Source organism: Stegodyphus dumicola, chromosome 10, assembly GCF_044657685.1.
Source record: "Stegodyphus dumicola isolate Sdum_Otavi_A_Nest chromosome 10, ASM4465768v1".
Lineage (NCBI taxonomy): Eukaryota > Metazoa > Arthropoda > Arachnida > Araneae > Eresidae > Stegodyphus > Stegodyphus dumicola.
The window spans coordinates 180,161,975-180,187,279 of NC_140777.1; the positions used below are offsets into that span (position 1 = coordinate 180,161,975).

The 25,305-nt window shown below is 29.7% G+C and overlaps 1 protein-coding gene and 1 long non-coding RNA gene across 3 annotated transcripts in view; both read left to right on the forward strand.

The window, feature by feature from the left end:
* Positions 1-702: 702 nt before the first annotated feature.
* The window catches only part of LOC146995225 (uncharacterized), a 192,635-nt gene continuing 168,032 nt past the window's right edge, over positions 703-25,305 (forward strand). For both annotated transcript variants that reach the window (XR_015043654.1, XR_015043655.1), the window contains exon 1: positions 703-874. This is a non-coding gene — a long non-coding RNA (uncharacterized LOC146995225). The remainder of the gene's footprint in view (positions 875-25,305) is intronic.
* LOC118182834 (glucose-fructose oxidoreductase domain-containing protein 1) lies at positions 967-11,888 on the forward strand. Its single transcript, XM_035352229.2, has one exon. The coding sequence runs from the start codon at positions 1,087-1,089 to the stop codon at positions 2,290-2,292; it is 1,206 nt and encodes a 401-aa protein (XP_035208120.1). The 5' UTR covers positions 967-1,086; the 3' UTR covers positions 2,293-11,888.

The following is a 25,305-nucleotide window of genomic DNA, read 5'->3' on the forward strand; positions in this document are numbered from 1 at the left end:
CACAGGTAATAACTCATTATTATTTATTGTATATAATTAATTTAATGCATAATTAAAAAGGAATAAACTTTTTTAAAGAAAAGTAGCTAGTTATCTGATAGATATGTATATCATATGAGCAGGAATGTGATATATTAATACATATATAAAATCAGATCGAAAAGTAATTGCCCTGCGTTTTCGCAATAGACGCACATTACTCGACTTTTAATGCTAATTTAGCAACATAACAGAAACTAATTAGCAATCAGATACCAAACAACTATAAACACATCTTAAGCCCGTTTCCCCCCATGTATTTTCCTTTTCTCCTTAGCACATGATATTTACTTCCGTTGGCATAATGAAATGTCGCCCATATCCTTAAAGGAGCCAAGTTGGCGCAACCAAGGCTGTTCTCCGAACCTTATCCATAACTTGCATTAGCAAAAATTTTATTTTCTTACCTTCCAACATAATTTTTTAACAAACACCGATTTATTCATTCAACTGTATTCACTGTAGATCATATACAGATATTTAATACAGATTCAATGCAAATGCATCCATTCTCAACACATGACATAAATTTCCAAACCCTACTGTACTTCGTGTAAATAAACAGAATTTCAGGAAGAAGCCGGCAGCATAAGCGCAAATTGAGATGCGCACGGAAGGATCAGATCACGATCCTAAAAGTTCCCTTCTCTCCGTAGACGCTAGTCTTTCTCTGATTGGTTGAATTTCCCCAGTTCCCGGCGGGTTTTAGCCGCTCGTAAAGAATCGGTGTTGTCCAAATTCTCTCTAAGCATGTTAATTCTTATTACTGAAGTGTTTTGGATAATTTATAAATTCTGCTAATGGTACATTTTATAAAAACAAGCCTTTTCCTCAGGTACGTTTGAAATATTTGAAAATAATTTTTGATATGGAACAGATCTATAAAACGATTTTTATGTGTAACATATCGATATCGTAAACATTTCAAAATGGCCGCTGTTTGTGTACATTAAAAACAAAATAATGTTGTTGTTATGTTACGTAGTTCTAAAGGCATCTTCAAATTGTGTAATGTTGTCATTCTATTGCATGTAGATTTCGCTTAATATGTTACCAGGTGTCGGAGTATTCGGCACTGGCAAAATTATCAGAGTTCTTGTTCCATGTTTACGTGCCCGTGGGTTTAAAGTAGAAGCAATTTGGGGTCGGACTAAAGAAGCTGCAGAATTTGTTGCTACGGAGCTTGATATTCCATTTTCTACGAATAAAGTTGACGAAGTTCTTCTTCGTAAAGATGTCGATTTAGTATGTATTATTTGTCCACCTCATTTGCATTCACAAATAGCAGTTAAAGCATTAGGTATTGGCAAACATGTTTTATGTGATAGACCAGCTGGCTTATGTCAAAACGAAGTACTTAAAATGGTACATGCAGCACAGTATTATCCATCTCTTATCTCTGTACTTTTTCACAGTCTTCGATTTTTGCCCGCATTTGTACAGATGCGAAAGGTAGTGAAAGATGGTTACATAGGAGATTTAACTATATGTGATGTCCAGGTTCAGTGCGGTAGTCTTTTACATGATCGTTATGACTGGACATGTGATGAACTTATGGGAGGTGGTCTGCTGACCAATGTTGGAAGCCATGTAATTGATATCATCACGTATACCACAGGTCGTCGTGCTTTGAGAGTTCATGGCATGGTTCGAACTTTCACGAAGACTACACGTCATGTTAAAGGAATACGGCAAATTACAAGTGATGACTTTTGCACATTCCAAATGGAATTAGAAGGTGGGAGTTGTGCAACTGTGACTTTAAATGAACATCTTCCTGGACAGTTTAGCCAGGAAGTACTGCTTTGCGGTACAGAAGGCCATGTAGTTGTCAGAGGTGGTGATCTTTATGGACAGAAATTGAATTCTGTGAAAGAAGAAGTATTGTATCTCGACATTGAAGACCTAAAAAAGTCTTCTGTGATATCATTTAACAGTGTATCTGTATCTTCTACTGCTGATACTTCAGATTGTGCCGTTCAAAATTATCTGAATGCTCTCTTGCCAAAACCATACATGAAAGGACTGTTGAAAATGGTAGGTGCACTAAAAGAAGCTTTTGCTTCTCAAGAAGACTTGCAAAGCTGGGTTAAAGAACCTGTTGCGATGGCAGCATCATTCGAAGATGGGCAGTACATTCAGGCTGTTATAGATGCAATACGTTTGTCCTCGAAAGGTCGTGAATGGGTGAAAGTGGAAATTCTTTCAGAAGATCCAGAAATACAGCAGCCAATGTTATCTTCTTTATCATAATAGTTTGTTTCCTGTAAATATAAATAATCTATATATTTCAAATTTGTGTAAGACATACCAGCATTTTAAATAAGCAACAAAAATGTGCATAAGTATTTATATGTTACTAAACAAGATTTGTTTTGTGATGCATTTAACTTATTTCAGATTTTGCTTTGGGAATGTGTTCTATTTAAATTTTTTTCTTGCCTTTTTTTGCCATTTTCTATGTTGTGTTTTTAATAGGCTTAAAAGCTCTACAGACATGACATTAAATTAATAAACTAATAATTTTGTTATATATATATTGTATTTATGTAAGAATATATGTTTTCATTGCTAAAATGCTTTTCCTAAATGTGGTCCGGCTCAGTATATGTATATAACTGAAACATGACTTATTTGTAACCAGAATTGAATGTTTTAAAGCTCATTCAGAGCATATTAGCATTAATATCTTCAAGAAGTTTTCACATATGTTATTATTTTCAATAAGAATATCTCTGATTTTCATATTAGAATTAAAAAATAAAGTAGGAACTAAAGACTTAATTTGCTTTTTGAGGAATTCTAGTAGCAAAAGGAACTGAAATCAGTTAATAAGCATTTTAAATGCCAGAATTAATCTGCAATCTTTAGGGGTTATTGTTCAGTTTTATGAAGAGAAACTTATGTTTAATCCCTGTATATTTAAATTAAATTAAAAATTATCCTTTGCTTTTAATATATTTTATTTTTGTGCACTAAAGCGAATTGACTCTTCCGAAATTATCAAAATGCACGTAAAACTGCTAAATTAGGTTAAAATCTCGGAATAAGTGCAAAACAATTCATTAGTTGAGAGATTTCCAGACAATAAGATGGTAAAACTATGCTGAATGAATCAGAATGTACCATAAAAGCTAACCAATCAAGTCTACCAATACACAGATTGCTTCTGACTTCAGTTGGTACAGTAAGGTCTTAAAAAAAAAAAAAAAAAAAAAATGCATGGTCTATTTTGAAATTTAAGGCGAGAGATAAGCTTTTGCTGTAAAAATGCATTTAAATTGGAAACCTATATATGAGATGAATTTAAAATCACCCTATAAATCAGGTGAATAATTAGTAATCTAACTAGTTCACATGTAATCGAAACTAAGAGTCAAAGCATTGCAAAATGAAAAGGTAGTTCTGCTGCCAGTAGTTTGTTTTTAATCTTCTCGTTTTGGAGCATGCACATCATTGTTTTTAATCTTCTAGTTTTGGAGCATGCACATCATTTGGCACTTCGGCAACAGTATGACTAATTTAAGTTATGAAATCTTTCTTAAGCAATTGCAAGACCCCACAAAGTTGCTCTTCTAACTTTATGAATAAAATACAATTCTTCATTTTTATGTATATAGTGAAAGATGCTTAGGCAGAAAAGGACTGTGTACTCTAATAGATTTAAACTAAAAATTAATACCTTTTCCTATGCAATGCTGTGAACAGAACTAAAGATGATATCTAAAAAATATATGAGAATAATGACATTCACTCGGAGTGACCTCTGGTAGGGTAAAACTTTCAAGAATTTCTAGAACATTCTCAGTCAAATATTGGTATTAAAAACTTTGATTAATGTATATTAGAAATTTGTGAATTATGTTGAGTGTAAGCCAGTCCCGAAATTTCAGTAGTAAAAAAATAAAACCTGCAAGAAATCGATCTTATAATCTTATACATGAAAATGTACACTATTTAGAAATTGTTGGAGAAGAAATTTTCGATACCATTTGAAATATGCTGAAGTTCCATAAAGACAAAAAGATTTGAGATCAGTAAGGTTTTTCAGTATATGTGTTTTCGGAATTTTTTTATGCAGAATTTTTCTGTTGCACTCCATTTAAAATTTATGTATTTAACTTCTATTCATTATTCTGCATTAAGGAAACTATTTTAATCAAATTTCTGATTTATAAATGCAAAGAATTTAATATTGCTGTAAATTGCTACTGAAAGAATTTTATTTTGTGATATAATGTGATACGAAACTTAATTTTCATATTTCAGATTTCTTCAATTTCCTTGCTTCTGAAAAACCTAACGTCTCTACAACTATAAGTTCTAAAAGAACACAAAATATGTGATTTTTCCCCCCTCCGTCTTTGATTTTGCCTCTTGCAGATTTTCATCTTTTAAGTTGTAATTGATGAAGTGAAAAAGTTTGTAGGTTTTCATCTTCAAGTGTCTCTCTCTATCTGTGTGCACAGACAGAGGTTATTTGCAATTTGGGAAGGCTAGTAAGGTCACATTTACTATATGTTGTTTGCATTTCTCAATTATGCTTTCAATTTTTTTTTTCACTATATTTTCTATTTATCCATTTGTACTTACGTATTACACAAGCACCTTCATGCAATTTGGTGATTTTTTAAGAAAAAGAATGATGACTTGTGGTAAAAAATTATTTATTACCCACATACATATTCCATACATGTATATTCCATATTTTAGTTAAATATTTCACATGCAAATCATTATTTCTTTTTCTCTGGTGAAATTTTTGGCATTCCCTTTACCAATTTTGCTGCAAACTATTATTTTCCTGTAGAAATTATACTGCAGTTTCTCCTGCATCAAGCAAATTTAGGAGCATATGTTTTTAAATTAAAGACAAAAAATATGTCTGTTAAGAATTGCTGAAACTTGGAATACAATGGAAAGAATGTGTACGAAAATGGAGATGCAAGAATTAGTATGTGCATGGTTGCCTAAAGCAGAGCTTCTTAAACTGTGGGTCACAGGATCTGCAGTAGGGGTCTCCAAAAATTTTATAATTTTGATATATCCTTTAATTTATAATAATTTTTAAATTGCCAAATAGTTTTACATAGTGTGTCCGAAAATAGATAAAGGTTAGACAAAACAGACAAAGAAAAAGCAAAATTATTTCGATGCATTTTCTTATGATAGAAATGTTTATTTTACTTAAAAAATTAATGACCTGAAACTGCAATAGAGTGACAAGTGAAGGAACTGACAATTTTACTCGCGCCTGTGTCAGATTTACATAATGCTTACGGGGGTCCCACAAAAGTTTCGTAAATATTATGGGGTTCTCACACCAAAGAGTTTAAGAAATCCTGGCCTACAAAATTGCCAAATATATGCTTGTCAGAATTTTGCACAGTCTGCAAATTTGACGACTTCTACTAAAGTGGTAATGCTAATACTTAAATAACATCTATTTGGTTGCCGACACCATTTTATAAGCCAATTTTGAGTTTTCAATATTTGAATCCGTATTATAAATGTCTGAAGTTACCAAAATGTAAGTTATAATAGGTCACTAATTGATAATTCTTTAAGATTTGGCAATTATGTGTACTATAGTTTTGAAATAAAGTACAAAGTCTTTAATCCAGACCTCAAAGCCACAAACTTATGCATGCGCATTTGATGCGCGCGTCCACTATGCATGCGCATAAAGCCAGTAAAGCGTTTGCCCATGCGGCTTTCCGATAGTGAAGAAAGTAACAGTGAACGTTATTGAAAACGAAAAAATTTCGATTGACAAGTTAGTCGGTATTCTCGGCTCAGTAATTACAGGACTTGAACAGTGGAACTTTGTAACTGAACAAGAAATTATGTCTGTTAAAGTAAATTATTAAAGAGAAAGTATTAGCACAAAAACGAAGCAACTTAAAATAACTTACATTGAAAGAAATGTTTACTAAAGTAAATAAATGTATATTAAGCTTTTTTTTTTTTTTTTTTTTTGTAAATTTTGATACCCTTTAGATGATAATTGCTCTTTATTTCATAAATTACGGTTTCATATTTTTAATTGTATTATTTCTGCATGCCATCTTACCAGAATTAAATTGATGATCTCTAATCCGGAATCACCAAAGTCCCGACAAGTCCAGATTATGGACTTTGTACTGTATTTAATTTTACCATATTAAATCAGCATTACATGAACAGAAAATAACACTGTTTTCTTTTTATAAACTAAAATTTGAAAACTGTTCGTATATATTATTGCAAGAACTTACCTGAAGATGTTTTCCCCTGCAGAAACTTTCAAATTAAAGTTTGTAATTCCAGATCTAAATATCATCCCACAATTTTTTGATAATTAAAATGGTAACCTATTTTTAATCTAATTTAATACAAATACCCAATAGGTTGTGCAAATGGCAAAATATATATATATATATATTTTTTTTCAACATTTCTATTGAGAAAATGAAAAATAATCATGATAAAATGTAGTGGTAATGCTAAAGTTTTTCAGTTTTTGTTTAGTTAAGATGCATTAATCAAAAGGTTGAAAACCACTGCTCTAGATTATATGCTTTTGTGCATAGAATTTTGATTATAGTATGTAGTGCATTCTTGATCTTTTTATTCAGAATATTAGAGCTTGACAAATTATTATAAGTTTGTAATACATTTCTTACTCCATCTGAATTTAAAAAAAAAAAAAAAAAAAAAAAAAGATAATCTGAAAAGTTTCAGATTTACATCCGAAGGAGTCTTTTTTTTTTTTTTTTAACATTTTGTGTATTACCTTTATTTATTAAATGTCATGTTCTTTGCATTTAAACCATAAAATTCAGTTCAAGAGCAATATCACAAAATAATTTTAAATTGAGCATATGTTTCGAATTTCTGATATGCAGTCTCACGCGCTGGACATAAAAATGTTTTTCTGTACGATGTTGCCATTTCTCGCTTTGAAATCATTTAGTTTTTTAATCAAAAACTCATTGAAGTGTTACAAAATATTAAATCGATAATAAAACAAATTTCAAATTCAAATTAGGGCTTCCACATGCCCATATTCTATGGAAGATTACATTAGTCAAATTTTGATGGCTCTAGGTACCGTTGTTTTATCACAGTGCGAAAAACTTATATACATTTATGCGGATTCTACATTATTTAATTTCTTCAGATATAATACAGGGCGATAATGTTTGGTGGCAGCGATTTGAAAAGTGATACAGCCTTTTAAAGATTTTAATGCAAAATCGCGAAACAAAAACAATAGTCCTTCAGACCAAATTGCCCCTTTGGGCTAAAAAGAAAATAAGCTGTGCTCTTTTGTGACTTTTTATTTATTTATTTATTTATTTATTTTTTTTGAGCATTTCAGTTTTTAATCATTTATAAGGTATTCAGCAGACATTTAAAAAAATTTTTAGTGAATTATATTTCAGTATGAATGCTCTTTATCATAATTATTTATAAAATTATTTAAACAGCATATAAATTATTATATTTGTTTAATGAAATCTGTCAGAGCAACCAGTATTTTCTAAATCATAAACAAACATTGGCATTGAATATATATTTATATATTCAGTATATTTTTCATGCCTAAATTCGCCAGTAATTGATCTCCTGTGCCATGAATTATTTATCTCTACCCCACCTAGTCTACAAAGCTAGATTAATTGCACATTAAATAGCGATAGCAGTGTGCAAACAAGCTAGCAGTAATCTGCTTTTTCTCTTAATATTGTGTGAAATACTATATTGCAATCTTGTTTAAAAGACATACTATAGTATCTCAGTATTTTTAAAAAAATAATTTTGTTATATAATAGAATACTTTGCAATATGAAATACAATATAATTCCAATAATCTTGATTGCTGATGTTCAGTGTTCTCAGGTTTTTGTTGTTTTCTATAACATAGTAAAATTAAGCCTTTGTTAATTTATTTGTATGTTTTTTATTTCCTCATTGATGTAAAAGTGAAATAATACTTTATGTATATATTAACCATATGTAATATAGTTTGTTGATTCTAATTATGTGGAGTAAATATTTTGTAAAGAAACCTGTTATTCTGTCATTAATTTTATTATTTTGTATTTAGGGAAAAATAATCATAACAGTTAGTTAAATAGAATTCAGTTATGTATTTTGTTTCATCAAATGTAGTTAAAATAAAAATGAGGTTATTTGTTTAGAGTTCTAAGGCATAGGAAAAAAAAATGGTTTTATTGTTTAGTTTTACAAAAAAGTGTGTTATGTTTTAATGTTTCATTTTTTAACTGAGTTTTTTTAATTGGTTTTCTTTGTTTAAATATTGTATAATAAATGGGCGAATAAAGTCATTTGAATTGCAGAAAATAATAGAAAAGTCCAGTCATCTGGAATTCTCGTATATGAAAGAGGTTGTGGTCCTAGTTAGCCTAATATTCTATTCTGCACAAATAACTTGTTTTGTCCTTGCTTTATGTCAGTTTTAATGTTAAGCAGTTTTATTCCTAGCCTCAAGTTTATGCATTGTTCAAATAAGATATATGTATTTTCTTGGTTGTCCATTATTATATTTTAATTTATCATACTGTACTATTTTGGATGTTTTATTATATTTTTGTGAGAAATCCATATTTTCCCATATGTAATTTTAATAAAATTTTAAATATAAGTTTTATGTGTACAACACTCAAACAGGTATTCAATATTTCAAATATATATCACAAAGTTTTTATGTTTGAACATTGGCATCATTTTCTTGGTAAAAATTAAAAGTGACTGCCACATGTAAGAATATATAGATTGAAAATGATTTTAAAACTTTATAGTTCTGAAATATTCTCCGTGTAAAATTTTGCATTTGTGTGCACATGTACAAAATCAGAAAACAGGCATTTAGCTTATTGTGGCTATACAGTAGACACCACTAAATGTGATTACAGTTAATGTTATTGTTCACATATTGTTACTGAATTACTGATGCTCTGTGTATAGAATTATCATTTATTGTGATCACAATTTGTTTAATAGATCAAAATAGTACAGAATCAATTTTTAAACTAAACTAAAGTTGCTAAATAAGTTTAAAATGCATTATAAAAATTGACAAGTTACAGAAAAATATCACCAAGTAAGGGATTAAGTTGCCAATCATCTTGATTTGAAATAAATTAGAGCCAAAGAAAAAAACCATAGTTGATGTAAATTTTCATTAACTAGAGGTTTTGCGAGATTCTCTTCTTCAGGAGTAAGAAAAGTCTGCAAATTTTTTTCTTTTGAAAACATCTATGTCAAACTAAGATTGTTTTTTTTTTGCTTCCTTTTAAATTTTTAAATTTTAAGTTGGTGAGTTCTCTTACATTGAGGAACATCCTCTTGAGTATTAAATGATACAGCATCTGTGAAATAATTTTCAGAAGTGTTATAAGCAGTTAACAAACATTTGCATTTACCTAATTAAAACGCTGTAAAAATGCCTGCTTATGTATTTCTAGTTATATTTGTATTAAATTATTTAAATTCCTTTGCTATTATGAAAGATATTTTTTTCTCATCATTTGCAGAATGTTATCTAAATAGTCGTCAACAAATCTGGTCACATGAAGCAGTGTGTACTGTAAAAATGCATTGCAAGACGTGTTTGATATTTCAATGTTTAGACATAATAATATAGGGTTTTTTTTTTTTTTTGTTGTTGTTTTTTTTTGTTTGTGTGTGTGTGTGTGTGTAATTGAATGAAAGGTTTGGCATTTATTTTTTCTGTATAGTTTGTTTATTTTGTATATTTTTATATGCATACAATACTTACCTATGAGTTTTTAAAGTTTCATGATGTTTAATTTTTATCTGTTAGTACACTAAAGATAACCTAAAAATTTTATATAATAATATTGAAGCATTAAAAATTTGATCAAAGTAATCCTTTTTATAACTTTATGGCATATTTCTGTAGGTTAATAAAGGTCTTTAAAGATTCGGTTTTCTGAAAAATATTTAACTTAAGTTTTCTCTGAGCACAAAAAGAGCTGCCAAGTTGAATTATTTAACAGTATTCTAAAAATTTTTATAACAGTATTAATTAAGTTTTAATTCTTGTTTTCACAACATAAATTTAATCACTGTTCTGCATTCATTTTAATGGATATGTTTTATAACTTAAATTTTTCCTTAAACATTGGCCAAATTTTGTGTATCATATTATTTATACGATAAGCAGTAAATAACATATTGTGTGTCCATTTATTATAGTTTATGTGGTTACAAAGAATGTAAACCATATAATAATGGCTGATAATAATTTGGCACTTCAGTATAAGTAAATTTTATATCAGATGTAAATGTAAATATAATAACAAACTTTGTTTATATCTGATGTATTGTTAACGTACTTTTGCCTTCTATATTTGTATCTTTCATATCTTAAGTTGATGTTTGAATTTAAATTACAGTTACTAAATGTTTAGTATTTTGTTCTGTACAAAAATTTTCTGTAAAAGACATTGGCTTCCCTGCATTTTTTTAAAGTAATGTTTAAAGCAAGCAGGCTTTTGTAAAAATACCAGTCTAAGTAATTAAAATATATATATATATATATATATATATATTGGTATGACAAAGTTTTATTTATTTTAGGTTGTTATTTTAGATTAAATTTTTAAAATAATGTGTATTATTCCCCCCCCTTTTTTTAAGAAAAAGTGATATTTTAAATTTGCTTTTAAAGAAAGGAAGTATTCCTTTCGATTACTTGTATATATAGTATACAAGATGAATGTGAAGTATTTGTGTAAAATATTTTGTATGTTTTATGATACTAAAACTTCATTGCATTGATTGTGAATTAAAAAATTATTGACATTCTTAAACAATTTTATGCACATTATTATCATTTCTCGATGTAATATAGTAAATGAGAGCAGTTGTTAGTGATTTTTAAAGATGCCGGGAATTGACCAATAACTGATCTGTAGTAATATAATCTATGGTTGTATATCTTAAAGACTAAACCTGTATGGTTGTGTATCAAGACTAAAATAATAAAGTTTGTATATGATAAATAGTTAATAGTTTCATTTTATTGATTTTAAGTTTTTGTTTTTCAGAGTTAGCTTAAGTAAGAGACATTTGAATTTCATTATCACTGTGTTTCACTTCAATAAATTCTAATTTGTTTTATTGTGTAAATTATGGCATTTTGATAGAATTTTAGAGCATACATTTTCTTATGTTGTATTAAAATTTCCACTGATATAAAAATTTCTTCTTTTAAAAATGTGTGATCTTTTGATAATGACAAAAAGGAGATAACTGAGTGGAAATTAAGTTAGTGATTTATTGAAAATTTATTCATTTTGAAGAAAAAATGCTTGAAAAGGCAATGTAATGTTGATATTATTGGATGACTTCACTGGGGGATAAAACTATATAACTGTGACATTAGTGTTTTTGTGTCACACGATGCATGAAGAATCAATCGTCTGTTCACTTGGCAGTGTTAGCTGGACATGCACAGTGAGAGCGTTAGCAGAAATGTGATAATTCCTTGTGTAGAAGCATATGGCTGACTCCAGATTACTACCCAAGTGTAAATTTTCCTGTATTTAAAATAGTCTGTAAATTATTTGATAGCAAAAATTAAGCATCATTTACTGAAATTTATATGTGAAAGGAAGAAGTCTCAGTTTTGTGCATCTGTATTTATCTTATTTATGGTTGCTGGATTTTGTGAGTCTGTGTATTTCAGCTAGCTTAACTAAGACAGTATGTACTTCTTTTGCTAGAGGAAAGTATCTAATGACTATATTTCTAATTAGTTTTCTTATGTGTGTTATCTTATGTGTTAAATACAGTGGCTCACATTTGTTTTTGGACACTTGTGTTTTTGAGTTTTTAGATCTTGTGCGAAATATTGAAACATAAGCTCAATTTTTACCTAATATTATTATTATTATTTTCTATTTTTATTTTAAGACTTGCATTTTACAAAAGAATTATCACCAAATTTTATTTGCGATACCATAATTTATTCCGAAAATGTTTATCTGTAACTGACGTAATAGTTTGGACACTCAAAAGTTGTGTTTAGATATTTGGAAAGACAATATTTATTGCATATATTTTTTTTAAGTAAAAATACATCACAAAAATTATTGTCTGAATTTGAGAATTATTACTAGTTTGGTGAAATATATTAATAGCTGCATATTCAAAGTGTACGTTACAAGACGCTAAAGATTAACGACAGGTTCAAAATTTAGCTGTTTAAGAATTTAAAGATGATAAAAGTTTTTAAAAATTCTTGATGCTAAGCGTTTGTGAGGAATCGTTGCGGTTTTCCCCAGCAGATGGCAGCACTATTCGGAATTTGATTTCTTTTGCCATCGAAAAGTGCATTCTGATTTTAGAGGACATTCTCTTTTCGGGCACTCACTTATAAAACCAATAAGTGATCTAGCTTCTTTGATGTCAAAAGCAGTAATTAATAATTAAAATTATGTATTTGTTAGTAAAGTGTGTTATAAGGTATTAGCATCTAAAATATTAAGTGCACACTATGAAGGAACATTAAAAAAAATACAATGATCTGATTATAAAAATATGTGGAACGCAAACAACCGCCTTTACTACACGTTCAACTATCTTTGATGGAAAATGTGAAAAACTGTTCAAAATACACCGAAGTCTCTACCACATTTGAAGTTAACCCAAAGAGATCAGAGATTTGTCTTACGAAAAATCAAACAAAACCCCAAAATTAGTACATTAAAACTTAGCGGAAAAAAGGCAACACTAAAAAAAGAATTATTTAAATCCATAGCAAAGAGCATCGAAGTGTAATTTTAATTAAAGGATATATAATGAAGTATTACATCTCTCGGTATTTAAAATTTTTATTAAATATAAACTGCTTGTTCAAATGTTTATACAAGTTTATTTTCAGAACTTTTTGAATTTTTTTTTTTTTTTTTTAAACCAAATAGTTTGCAACATAAGTAGGTTTAAAAAAGAACATGGTCAGTAGTATAGTTACGTGAAAGAAAAACTATCATTTCCCTAATATTTAGTAACTGATATTTGCAAATAAAATTCAAAAACACAAATGTACGAAAACAAATATGAGCCATGTATAACTTAAGCATGATGTCAAAGGGGTACATATTACTGAAGTATTTAATTCAAGTTGAAATTTCGAATTATTATTAATCGAATTAAAAAAATATTGTTATAACTGAAAAGTTAATGCTCTGCAAATATTTAAAAATGCTCGGTGAAAAAGTAGATGAAATGTTTTACTGTAATTACCTGAAGAAATGTGCTCATTTTGCGTATGTTATAGAATTTTTGTAGTATATTTTTATATATGATCTGTAATCGTATATTTATTGATTATTTCATTTTAATATTTTAAATTATTATTAATAAATATTAAACTGCATTACAATCTTAAATCGAGTGAACATTCGCATAGCAAAAAGTAATTGCCCAAAATAAGTAAATCAAAGTAACCTATTAAAAAAAAGGACTGAAAAATATCAGGGTAGCCGAAATAACTCAGGATGTACAAATTTAAAACAAATAAGAGAATAAAGTATCTTAAACATTTGTTAACTAGACTCTTAATGGTTTGTTTTATGTTTCAGTCACTAGTTAAAAAATTTTTAATTCTTCAAAAGTTTTGAATAACATTTATATTTTTAACTATTTTTGCCCGTAGATGGCAGCACGTATCAAAAACCTTAAGCAATTTTTCAAATTTCAAAATTGTTTTTTGTTTTGTTAATAGATGGCAGCTGTGGTATTACTTTTGAATTGATCCCAAATGATTATAAAGTTATAAAAATATTCTCAGGAAGCAAGAGTAGCGGAATAATTTTTTATTTGAGTTGAAAATACGTCATAATAGTAAATACTTAGTACCATTTCGTTTGAGTAATTGAGTTTATTTTAAGCTAAAATATTTTCATTATTATAATTTTTATTATAATAAGAAACAAACTTACTTACTTGTTAAAAGTCTTGAAGCTATTTGGGATAATGTCATGAAAGAACTGATTCAAAAGAACCATTATTCATTATAATACATTTTGGAAGTAATACAACTCTAAAAAATTTCCATTATTTTACTATGAAAAAAGTACTTTCGGTAGGTCACGGGATAAAAGTTCCATCTCGTATTCGCGACTCGGCAAAACCATTCCAAATAATATGTAAAATTTAAAATATTTAATTTAAATGTACTATGGAATTACTTATTATTTCAATTAAAAAAAGTGTTTAAATTTTGCAAAGTGTTTTTGCTCCTGAAGAAGAGGGACCCCTGTCTGATCGCTCTCGAAGTCGATACAGTTTTATTGAACATCTGCGAAAAACTAAGGCTGCTGTTTCGGCTCATGTTATACTCGAAATGCTTTCTAATTATCCCCAATTTTCACAGCAAGCATTTTGTACGCCTTTTTATTTAATGTTATAAGATGATTTAACTTCTTAATTGTTTTTATATCTGATACATACAAAGGGTGGACAAAATATAACTCACTTTTAATAACTTAAAAAAACAAAAAAGCGCGGAATTTGCTTTGAATAAAAAATTCTGTGATTCTTAAAAGGGCGAGAATTCTACAATGAAATGAAACTTCGCAAACTTGGCTATTTAGTTCGTCACCCGAAATATTCGTGACCTGAAACCATTTTCTTCTTAAGAATTAATGTCAAACGAATTAATCCGTTTCTGAATCCCAAATGAATACTTTGTATGTAATGCAAAGAATAACTAAGAAATGAATACTTTGTATGTAATGCAAAATCAAAAGAATTCATTAAATCTAACACGTACACAACATACACTTCTACACTAAACACATGAAAAATAGGAAAACTTGAATTAAATTTTATGATGATGAAATATTGAGAGCTTAAGAAGACAACCAGAGCCAGTTCAAAATGTTGTTGTTTGAAAGAGAAATCCTCTTCCATGAAAATATCAGGTAATCGCTGGTTTTCTACTTTACCCCATCTCTCGTACTGTGATTTGTTTTTGTCTATGCTTTAAAATATTCATCAGGGTGACATGTTCAACGGTCTTTTGCACCTTACCCCATTTTGCACAAATTTCGCGGATCAAATAATTAGGAACATCTTTCTTTCCGTCTTCTTCTAAAGACATTTCTTCCACTGAGTAACTCTTAAATGCATGTAGTTGCCATTTGGCAACATACTTATATTTAGTCATGTAAAATCAAATAGTTTTAACATCGTTTGAACAAGTTTATAAGATACATAAAAAAAATTGCATAAAATTGTTATTACACATTTGCCTCTCTCTTTTACTTCGTTGCACGAAGTAAAAAGGAAGTATTGTAATCGCGAAAAGTTTCAGGCAGCATATTTCAACGAAAATATCCATTTTGACCTCTTTCGAATGCAATTTAACGATGTATTTCCGTGATATCTGTACGTAAGGACAGAATAAAACACTCTTTTCCACCAAAAAAAAAAATTATAAAACTGCTTTAAAATGAATTCTGAAGAGAATTTTTCGTGGCGTCTGTACGAACGTATGTACGTACGTACGTATCTCGCTTTACTCAAAAACGAGTAGCCTCAGAACGTTGAAATTTTGTATATAGGACTGCTATAACATGCAGATGTGCACCTCGTATTTTGGTTGCCATCGGCCGCACTAAACGTATATAAATATATTTATATATATATCCACTCTGTTACCCGGCTCAGTAATCTCAGTTTCTTTACTCTTTAAATTGTACATTTTTTGCTTTAAAAATGATTGAATTACGTTGTTCTTATCTTCCGGTTAAGGTTTTTATGCCTTTAGTAAATCTGTATGCAATATTTTTAGAATTATCAACAATTTTAAAATTGTTTAAGTGCCGCTAAGCCTAATAATTTTTTTTTGATGGTGGCCATTGCTCTTGTTTACATTTGAAACAGCAGGATAGCGGATTTGTTGTCAATTTAGAGAAACCTAGCTTCCCAACAACAAAGATAACGCCTTCATTTATTATTGAGAATTAAATCATGCTTAATTCTTTCTGGAATTTTTTTCGAGGAAATAAGTGTTTAAGATTTACTTCGTAATTTTTAATACAGATATTTTGAGTTTTTATGTATTTTTGCCTTTTCGCGAAGTGAGAACTGAATTAATGGAATGAGAAATACTCAATCGTCTGTGAAATACTGTTTCTTTTTTGTTTTGTTTGCTTAATTTCTTTTATCCATCATTCTAGCTTTATTATAGTATTTGAATAGAACATGTGGCAACGATTAGATAATTTTTTAAATGATATAAATTTTGTGCATTCTGAGTTATAATATGAACGAATTATAATACTGTTAAGTGAACCTAACACCAGAGTGTCGCTATGGTAGTGAATTTTAAAGAATGCATTTATTCTATTGTGGTTTATGCGCTGTCGGCGAAGTAGGTTTAATTCAATCCAATAAGTTTAAACGAAATGCAAGAAAAAATGCGTATAATTTAATATTCCGTACAAGGAAGTCATGTGGTGTACACATCAGATTTTTTTTTTTTTTTTTTTTTTTTTTTTTTTTTTAAGTCCCTGAGGAACTATTTTTTTCGTTTGAGATTTAGCGCCGTATCACTCTGAATGTTCGTTTCAATTTTCAAACTGTTGCCACCCAATATTATCGCCCTGTATTATATTTGAAGAAATTAAATAATGAAGAATCTGTATAAATATATGTCTGTTTCTCGCATTGTGATAAAATGACGGTACCCATAGCCATCCAATTTTGAATGACGTAATCTTACTGCGAATGGGCATCTGAAAGCACAAATTTGAAATTTCGAATTTGTTTTATCATCGATTTCATATTTTGTAAAACTATAACGAATTTTTGATCAACAAACTCAACGATTTCAAAGCGAGCGATGACAACGTTGTACATAATAAAAAAACATTTTTTTTCCTCCAGCGCATGAGACTGTGTATCGGAAATTCTAAAGATAGACTCAATTTAAAATTATTTTGCGATATTGCTCTTGGACTGAATTTTATTGTTTGAGTGCGAAGAACATGACCGCTTTAAGTCTCAATTGTTGCGTTTGACGAAATGCGCTTATGGTATTAGCTAACTTGGAGTTTTCTCATGCTTTTCACTTCATAAGTCTCAGTGAAACCTCGAATTGGGCTTATTGACCATTTATTCCATTCTTTGTATATTATTACTTTCTCTTTAAAATGTTTTTGATTGTTTGCGAACAAAATTGATATTTTTTTAGTTTTTCAAAAAATTTTTTTAGTCTTTTCTTATTTCCAATTTTGTTTTTGTATATTAAATTGTTTAGTAGTTATTACATGAGGTTTTTTTCGCGTAAACTTCGCGTAAAGAACTGCTTTAGTATTGCATTATTGTTTTTACACTTGATGTTACTTGTGTACTCTGGAACTGCAGTATCATATTTACTTTAAAGCATTAGCAAAATTTTTTACTTTCCTCTTCTGTGCTAATGTTTAATAAATAAAGGTAACAAACAAAATGTAAAAAAAAAACAACTTCTTCGGACGGTTTTTAAAATCTGAAACCTTTCAGATGTTTTTGCTTTTTTTCCATATGTAGCCTGTTGGCAACAAAAATATTTTTCAAAAATTGAAATAAAAACTTAGTTTAGGTTTTTTTATTAGTATTTTCCCTATTTCATTTGATATCAATTCCAATGTATTTTTGACTTGAATTAAAAAAATAAAATTAAAAAAAAAATTATGCATTTTGGAGTATCGTTTGTTGCCGGCTTATTGGTTCGTATTCAAGACATCCTTTGCGTCTAACGCCCATTTGAGCTATTTAAAAAAAAAATAAATAAATAAATAAATAAAAAAAAAATAAAATCAGAAAGCTTTCAGGTATTATATTACCTTTATTTATTAAATATCATGTTCTTCGCTCTTAAATCTTAAACAATAATAAAGAGCATGTCTTTAGAAAGCATATCTTATTAAAAGAGCATATCTTTAGAAATTCCGATACAAGTCTCGCGCGCCGGAGTTCTTAATCAAAAACTCATAAATGCTTTACAAAAATATGAAATAGATAATAAAACAAATTCCAAGTTATGGCTTCCAGATGCCCATATTCGGTGGAGGATTACGGCATTCAAAATTGTATGGCTCTAGGTGCCGTTGTTTTGCGAAAAGCATACATCCATACATTTATGCAGATTCTTCATTATTTAATTTTTTTTAAATATAATACAGGGCTGTAATATTTTGTGGCAACAATTTAAAAAGTGATTGGCCATTTATAGCGAATCAAAGCAAAATGTCCAAATGAAGTTGCCTTTCTGGGCTAACGCCCTTTAGGCTAAACAGAAAAACTCTCCGAATAAATAAAAAAGTCTCTTGCAAACCTCCTCCTTGAAATATAAACATGAAACTTTAAAGCAGCATATTTTGAAAACGAATTACGGTTTCCAAAGGCCTTTAAATTCTTATGCTTAGTCTTCATTTAATTAGCATAATTATGTAAAAGAGTTGTAACATTTGCCTATAAATTTTTTAGATTTCGAAAAATGTAAAATGTGCCTTATATCGTATGCTTTTTAAGATTTCTTTTCCGTTGTTTTTAATTAATTTTATTTAATTTTTGTTTATACTTAATTCAGGTATATTTTAAATTTATATTTTATTTTTTAGTGTGCTAGAATTCGATTGGCTTCTTCATCAATTTGCTTTTATTTAGTTCGGTCCTAAAATTAAAATACCGTTTTATTTTATTTTAGTATGAGTATATTTAATTTTTTTAGAATTCTTTTACTCTCTTTATGAAATTTTCAATTCAAAGGGCCAATATGCCCAGAAGGGCTATTAATTTCGTTTTGGCATTTTGCGTCGGTTTACTTTTCAAATTGTTGCCACCAAATATTAGAGCCCTGTATTATATTTAAAGAAATTATATCATTATATAATGATATAATTTTACAATGTATGTATCTTTTTCGCACTGTGAAAAAACAACGGTACTTAGAGATATCCGATTTTAAATAACGCTGTCCTTCATTCGAATATGGGCATCTGAAAGCCCGGTTTTGGAATTTGTTTTATTATCGATTTCATATTTTGTCAAACATTAAAGAATTTTTGATTAACAAACTCAACGATTTCAAAGCGAGCAATGGCAACAGTGTAAGGGAAAAAAAAAAAAAAAAAAACATTTTTATATCCAGAACGCGACACTACCTATCGGAAATTCTATAAATATGCTCTTTTAAATATTTTGTGATATTGCTGTTGAATTGAATTTTAATTGCGAAGAACATGATATTTAATAAGTAAAGGTAGCACACAAAACGTTAAAAAACGCCCGGCCTAATGTAAAATCTGAAAGTTTCAGATTTTATTTTATTTTATTTATATATATATTTTTATTTTTTATTTTAATATCAATACATTTAATTTTTTTAGAATTCTCTTACTCTTTTATGATATTTTATTTATTTAGCTTAATTTGAAAATAAGATTTTAATCTAATATTACATCCTTTTCTGAAACCTTGCTACAAGGATTACTTATACGCAAATTATAACCCGATTTCAAGGTACAATAAAAACAGAAAGAATGTTAAACAGAATCACGAGCTAACGAAATATTAGAAAGGAGGAAAAAAAAAACTGAATTCTGGCAACGAACCAAAAACAAAGAAGAAGCACGTGGTTTTCTTATTTTTCAAATGCAAACGATTTTGAGCCAACTAACAAATTAGCAGATGATTCCAAAACGTTTAAAATAATAATGACATAAAGTAAACTGTTCTGCTTTTCGAGAAGAATTACCTCTTCAGGTATTAATTTAGACCTAATAATTGCATCGTAGAATTCAAGAGATGAATGATGTTAAGTTAATTAAAGTATCAACAAAACTGTTGGATGCATTGCTCATGGAACGCTTTCTTCTCTCATTGTAGTCGCATTTTTTGTTTTCATTTTTATTTCATCTTTCTTCCTTCTGTTGTTTTTGGTACTTAATTCAAGGCGCCAGAGTGGCGCCATTTACAATTATTTGGCACTGTGGCGCCCGTCCAAAATATTTGCTTCTGTGACAGGTACCTTGCTTCTGGAGTGGGCCAAGTTCAGACAGAAGTTGGAAAACGAAAAATCTTTTGATTATAGAGGTACCTGAGAGTCTTGGAGACTTCCGTCTGGCTTCCAGATAAACAATACGGAAGTCAGCAAACTTCTTAGGTATCTGTCTGTAATTTAAAAAAAAAAAAAAAAAACGTGCGATTCTAGAAAGTTCGAAAAGCTCTGTAATCAAAACATGTAATGAACGGATTGAAATTTGAATCTGAATAAACACACAGAAATGTCTTCTTTTATTTATTCTTTAAATGCATGCGTTAAATTTAGTCTTATTACCGGCAGCGAGGGCTTGAGTACGCTTTGTGTCCTGGCAAAATACGTTACTCGACAGAATTGAAGGACATTGAGAGAAACAAAACTTAACTGTTGCTGATTTAAAAAAATCTGATGTGTACACCATATGACTTCTTTGTACGAAATATTAAATTATACGCACTTTTTTCTTGCCTTTCATTTAAACTTATCTCCTCGAAATTCATTAGAGATATATTTTTCATTCAATAAATTCTGTTCTCAGTTCGTAGCGAGGCAAAAGTACAAAAAACCTCAAAATATCTTCATTAAAAATTGAAAAATATAGGAAAAAAAACCCACTAAATACAGTTGAAACAATAAAAAAAGAAAAAAAAAATACAATTAACGTTAGAGTTTCTACGCAAAAACAAGCAATTCGACCAGCAGGCAACAAGGCAGATTTTTCGGTGCACAAAAAAGAAAGTTTAATTTTGGTCACACTCGACGAAAAGGCACTGAAAGTACAGAAACTAAATTTGCTATTCTGCTATGCTTTTCAAATGTAAACAAATATGGCTGCTTTGGTAAACAAAAATTAAAGTTTGTTTCAAGTAAGCATTTGTAAAATATATTTCTGTTTACCGTTACCACCAGTGTACATTGTGATGAATAGATGTTGGGCGTTTTACAACATATTCTATGCACAAGGATCATATTCGGTGAGTTCCTTTAATTGCAGAATAAGGCGAGTTCTTTGCTTTTTCGAAAATGTTATGAGTAGTAATCAACATTTTGTCATGGATAGGATTTACTTTTAATGAGTGTGTGTGTGATTATGGCAAAGCCTCGAGGGCTATCTGCCTAAGGGAAGGGATGCCTTCGTGGAGAACTTTCTAAGGGAACCTGGCTCGTATACACGTTACACATGGGGAAAACCACGAAAACGCCCATGCAGCCAGCCCGTTCGCGGGATTTGAACCTCGGACCGAACTACCAGTGTTCAGCGACTTTAGGCCGATTTACTTTTAAGGGGACGGTGGACTTTAAAATAGCTAAAAGTCAACCAAAATATTGAATTTGTTTTTTTTTTTTTACTCTCATAATGTAAAATAATACTATTAATATATCTCAAATATATCTCTAATAATATGTCATGATGCTGTTATGTAAATGCTATACGCGTTAAGCAGAAAGAAACAAACTCGTTTTCCCAACTCGTTGTAAAAAAGCGTGGCCCTCCGACGGCCGAGCGGTAAAGTCGGTGAACACTGGTAGTTCAGTCCGAGGTTCGAATCCCGCGAATGGGCTGGCTGCATGGGCGTTTTCGTGGTTTTCCATATGTGTAACGTGTATACGAGTCAGTTTCCTTAGAATGTCCTCCACGAAGGCATCCCTTCCCTTAGGCAGGTAGCCCTAGTGTGCTTTGCCATAATTAAACAAACCAAACCAAACCAAAAAAGCGTGATCAACGTCGCTTGAACGAAAGCAAAAAGAAAAGTTTACCTGCTTGGAAAAAACAGAAATAGTAAAAAAAAATATTCTAAAGCATTAAAAGATAATGTAAATGTAACAAATAAAAGTAAAACATACGATGCGAGCGAATTTTAAAAGTTTCATTGGATATAATGGATAAATTGTTTCAACCTTTAACTTCGAATCACATAGCAGTTTGCGATAAGTTTATTTTTCTCATGTTTAATATTGTGAGATTAAAAATAGTTAAATGATACGAAAGTGTTATCTAGTGTCTACATATTCATATTTAAAGTTCATTTGCTGTTTCTCATGACCATGTATGTGTTAAAGGTAAGTTTGAAGAAAAACTTTAAACTCGGTTTTCTCAAAACAAATTTTTTCGCACTTCGTATGTCTTGAAAATACTATTTTGCGCCTCATTTTTAGTTAAAAATGAATGATATTTGGAAGAAACTATCTTGTTGCATGTTACAATAGATCTGTGTATGCATTTTTGGATATGAGGTTATTAAGAAGTTTAAACTTGGGATAATGTTTAACAAAAAGTGACATTCTTCCAAAAACTGGGTTTAAGTTCATAAAAATCCTTATTAAACGTTTCTGATCCATCATATTCAATAACGGATACACAAAAACTTTTGTCAAGTCTTTATAGCTAACTTAAATAAAAAATTAGGAAAAAGTATTGAAAATTAGCGCTCAAGGAGCATTTTAAATCTTTAATTAAAATAAATAATTATTTGTTTAAAAAATTTTTATTTTAAAGTAAACTGAAATTTTGAACATATATTTTATAAACTGATGTTATAATATGTATATGTATAAAATTTCTTGTTGAAAACACAAAAACTTAAAAAACTAATTTTTAAAGTCCACTGTGATGGATAATGGAATTACGCACAAGCCACGGCGCGTTCACTATTGATCTTAGAATTTTGTTCTGCAAAACATTTATTTTTAGTGGAGTGTTCGTTTTACACGAATATTCAGTTTTGTCTTTCTTCCGATTAAACAATAAATAGCCATATATAAGCAGAATCGACATGGTTTAGTACATACAGTACGGATATGATCTTTGAAAGCGAGTTTTTAGTTAGTGGTAACTCATAAATATTCCTACGAACTTTGTAACGGAGACAATTTCACCATTTATTGAGATGGTCGGTGTTGTTGTAGATGTTACCAAGGGGAGCCATTTATAAAGTTTGTAAACAAAATTTTGATCATCTTTTATACATTACCCTGTATTATACTTAGTACCAAAGTCGATGCTCTAATTCAGGAGTCCCCAACCTTTTTGTCCTTAAGAGCACACTCTAGAATATCTGTTGGACGGCAGGCACCATTTCGGCTAATCTTTGGAATAGGGTAACAGGTAGTTTGGCGACATTTTGTTTGGCGTTTGTGATCGCTATAATCATTTTGAATAAACTGTATTATACTTAGTACCAAAGTCGATGCTCTAATTCAGGAGTCCCCAACCTTTTTGTCTTTAAGAGCACATTCTAGAATATCTGTTGGACGGCAGGCACCATTTCTGCTAATCTTTGGAATATGGTAACAGGTAGTTTGGCGACATTTTGGTAAGGCGATAAAGGTTACTAGCTAGGACTTTAGCAGTGTGCATGGATAAAGTCAAGAGTGTGCGCAATGCCATTTTTCTGCAATTCTGGGATTTTTTTAAGTGAAAATAGGTCGACGTGTACATGGATGATACCGTGTATGTGCAATTCTTAAAAACGCGGAAAGCAGTGGGCGATTCTGCACTTTCTTCCAATTTCGCACCTAATCTTCGTCATGATTAAGCACTTTTGTTCCATAAAAGTTCTAGCATAAGCGTAATTCGACTAGCAGATTGTTGGGGGAAAAATGTTGATTAAAAAAAAAAAAAAAAAAAAGATGCTTTTTCTTCGTGAAAACAAAATGGCGTCCAAAAACAAACTAGCAAGTTGCTGTAGCAGGGTTGGTAGCCAAATTTTCACCAAAAATCGCCAAGTTACCATCATCCAAAGATTAACCACCATTTCTTTTTCAAGGTGAATTTATAGGTGGATAGACTTACTAATACATGTAGACTGCGCAAAAAAAGGCGGGGGTCAGTTCTATATCTCTCGTTCTACTGAGCCGATTAACGAAATTCAAACTGCGTTTTTTGTGTTGCGAAAGCATCACTTAGGATATGTATTCGATTTATATATAGCATTGGTCTAATATAGGTATTTTGACGCAAAATATGACTTTTTCCGAAATGACATGCCAATTTTTTTCCCATATTTCTATTCTACGATTAAAATTATGCCAAACTGCCAAGTTTTGTAAAAATCGCACCAGTAGTTTTTTAAAAAATTAGCTGTCAAAATTTTACCTCCTCAGCGTTAATTGAATCTGATATATATTTATTAATATCTCTTTTTTTATTGAACTTACTTAATTTCTTCTTCGAGAATTTGGAATTTATTCTTAATCCAAATATAATTCACACATTTTTTTATGATTTATTTTTTGTATTATAACTTCTAAAATTTTAAACATCTTAATGTAGATGTATTTCTAAGTATTCCCGCAGAATATTAGAGTGTTTTATTCAAAATTTTCTATGATATAAGTGAATTTACATTTTGGCGCGTTTTGAAATTTGGCGTATTTAAGATAAGCGATGATAACGAAAATGTGTTTGTCAAAAAATACGCGCTCTGCTTAGATTATCTGAAAGGATGAACGATGGACGTTTTTTCCCTCTCGTGCAAGCGGGTTATTATAAATTAAGAATTCCGCCAAATGAATTATTCTTGGCGCAAACTGAAAAAAATTGTGCCAATATAAATCTTTGAATTTTTCGATAAATTTCTCACCAAAATTTACAAAATTTAGTATCTAGGAATAATTTGAGACGTAGATTCGAAATATGGAAAAATAATGATATATTATTTCAGCAAAAGTCCGATTTTGTGTCAAAATAACTATGTTAGAATAAGACTTTTTTTTTTTTTTTTTTTTTTCCCGCAGTATAGATAAAAAAAAAAAAAAAAAGAGATCTGTCGCAATTCTCTTTGTGCTGGTATCTGTGTTGGACTGACTCTATTTCAGTTTCTATTTCAATAAAAATGAGAAAACTTTCACATAGAATTTTATTGAAAACTAAAACATTTTTATTGTGATCGCATAGCGGCGGGCGCGTCTAATTCTTAAATATAGTTGTCACTATATGTGCCCGTAAATATGATTAAAAATTATGGCAAACGATTTGAGGAAGCTGAGATTTGAAAGTAGAAGACATTTTAAGGTTCTTTACGATTAAAACTGCCAAAGTTTAAAACTATAGTAGGTTTTGAAGAATGTGATCAAGTTTGTCCACCGCTATTTTGATAGCATTGCCCGAATGATAGTATTAAACAATGAGAAAAAATAGCATTCAAAACAGCAATGGAATTTAACAAATTTAATACAAATATAACTAGAAAAAT

What these genes read in the sequence shown, in the direction of transcription:
- LOC118182834 (XM_035352229.2), top strand. Translation starts at nt 1,087, where the DNA reads ATGTTACCAGGTGTCGGAGTATTCGGCACTGGCAAAATTATCAGAGTT.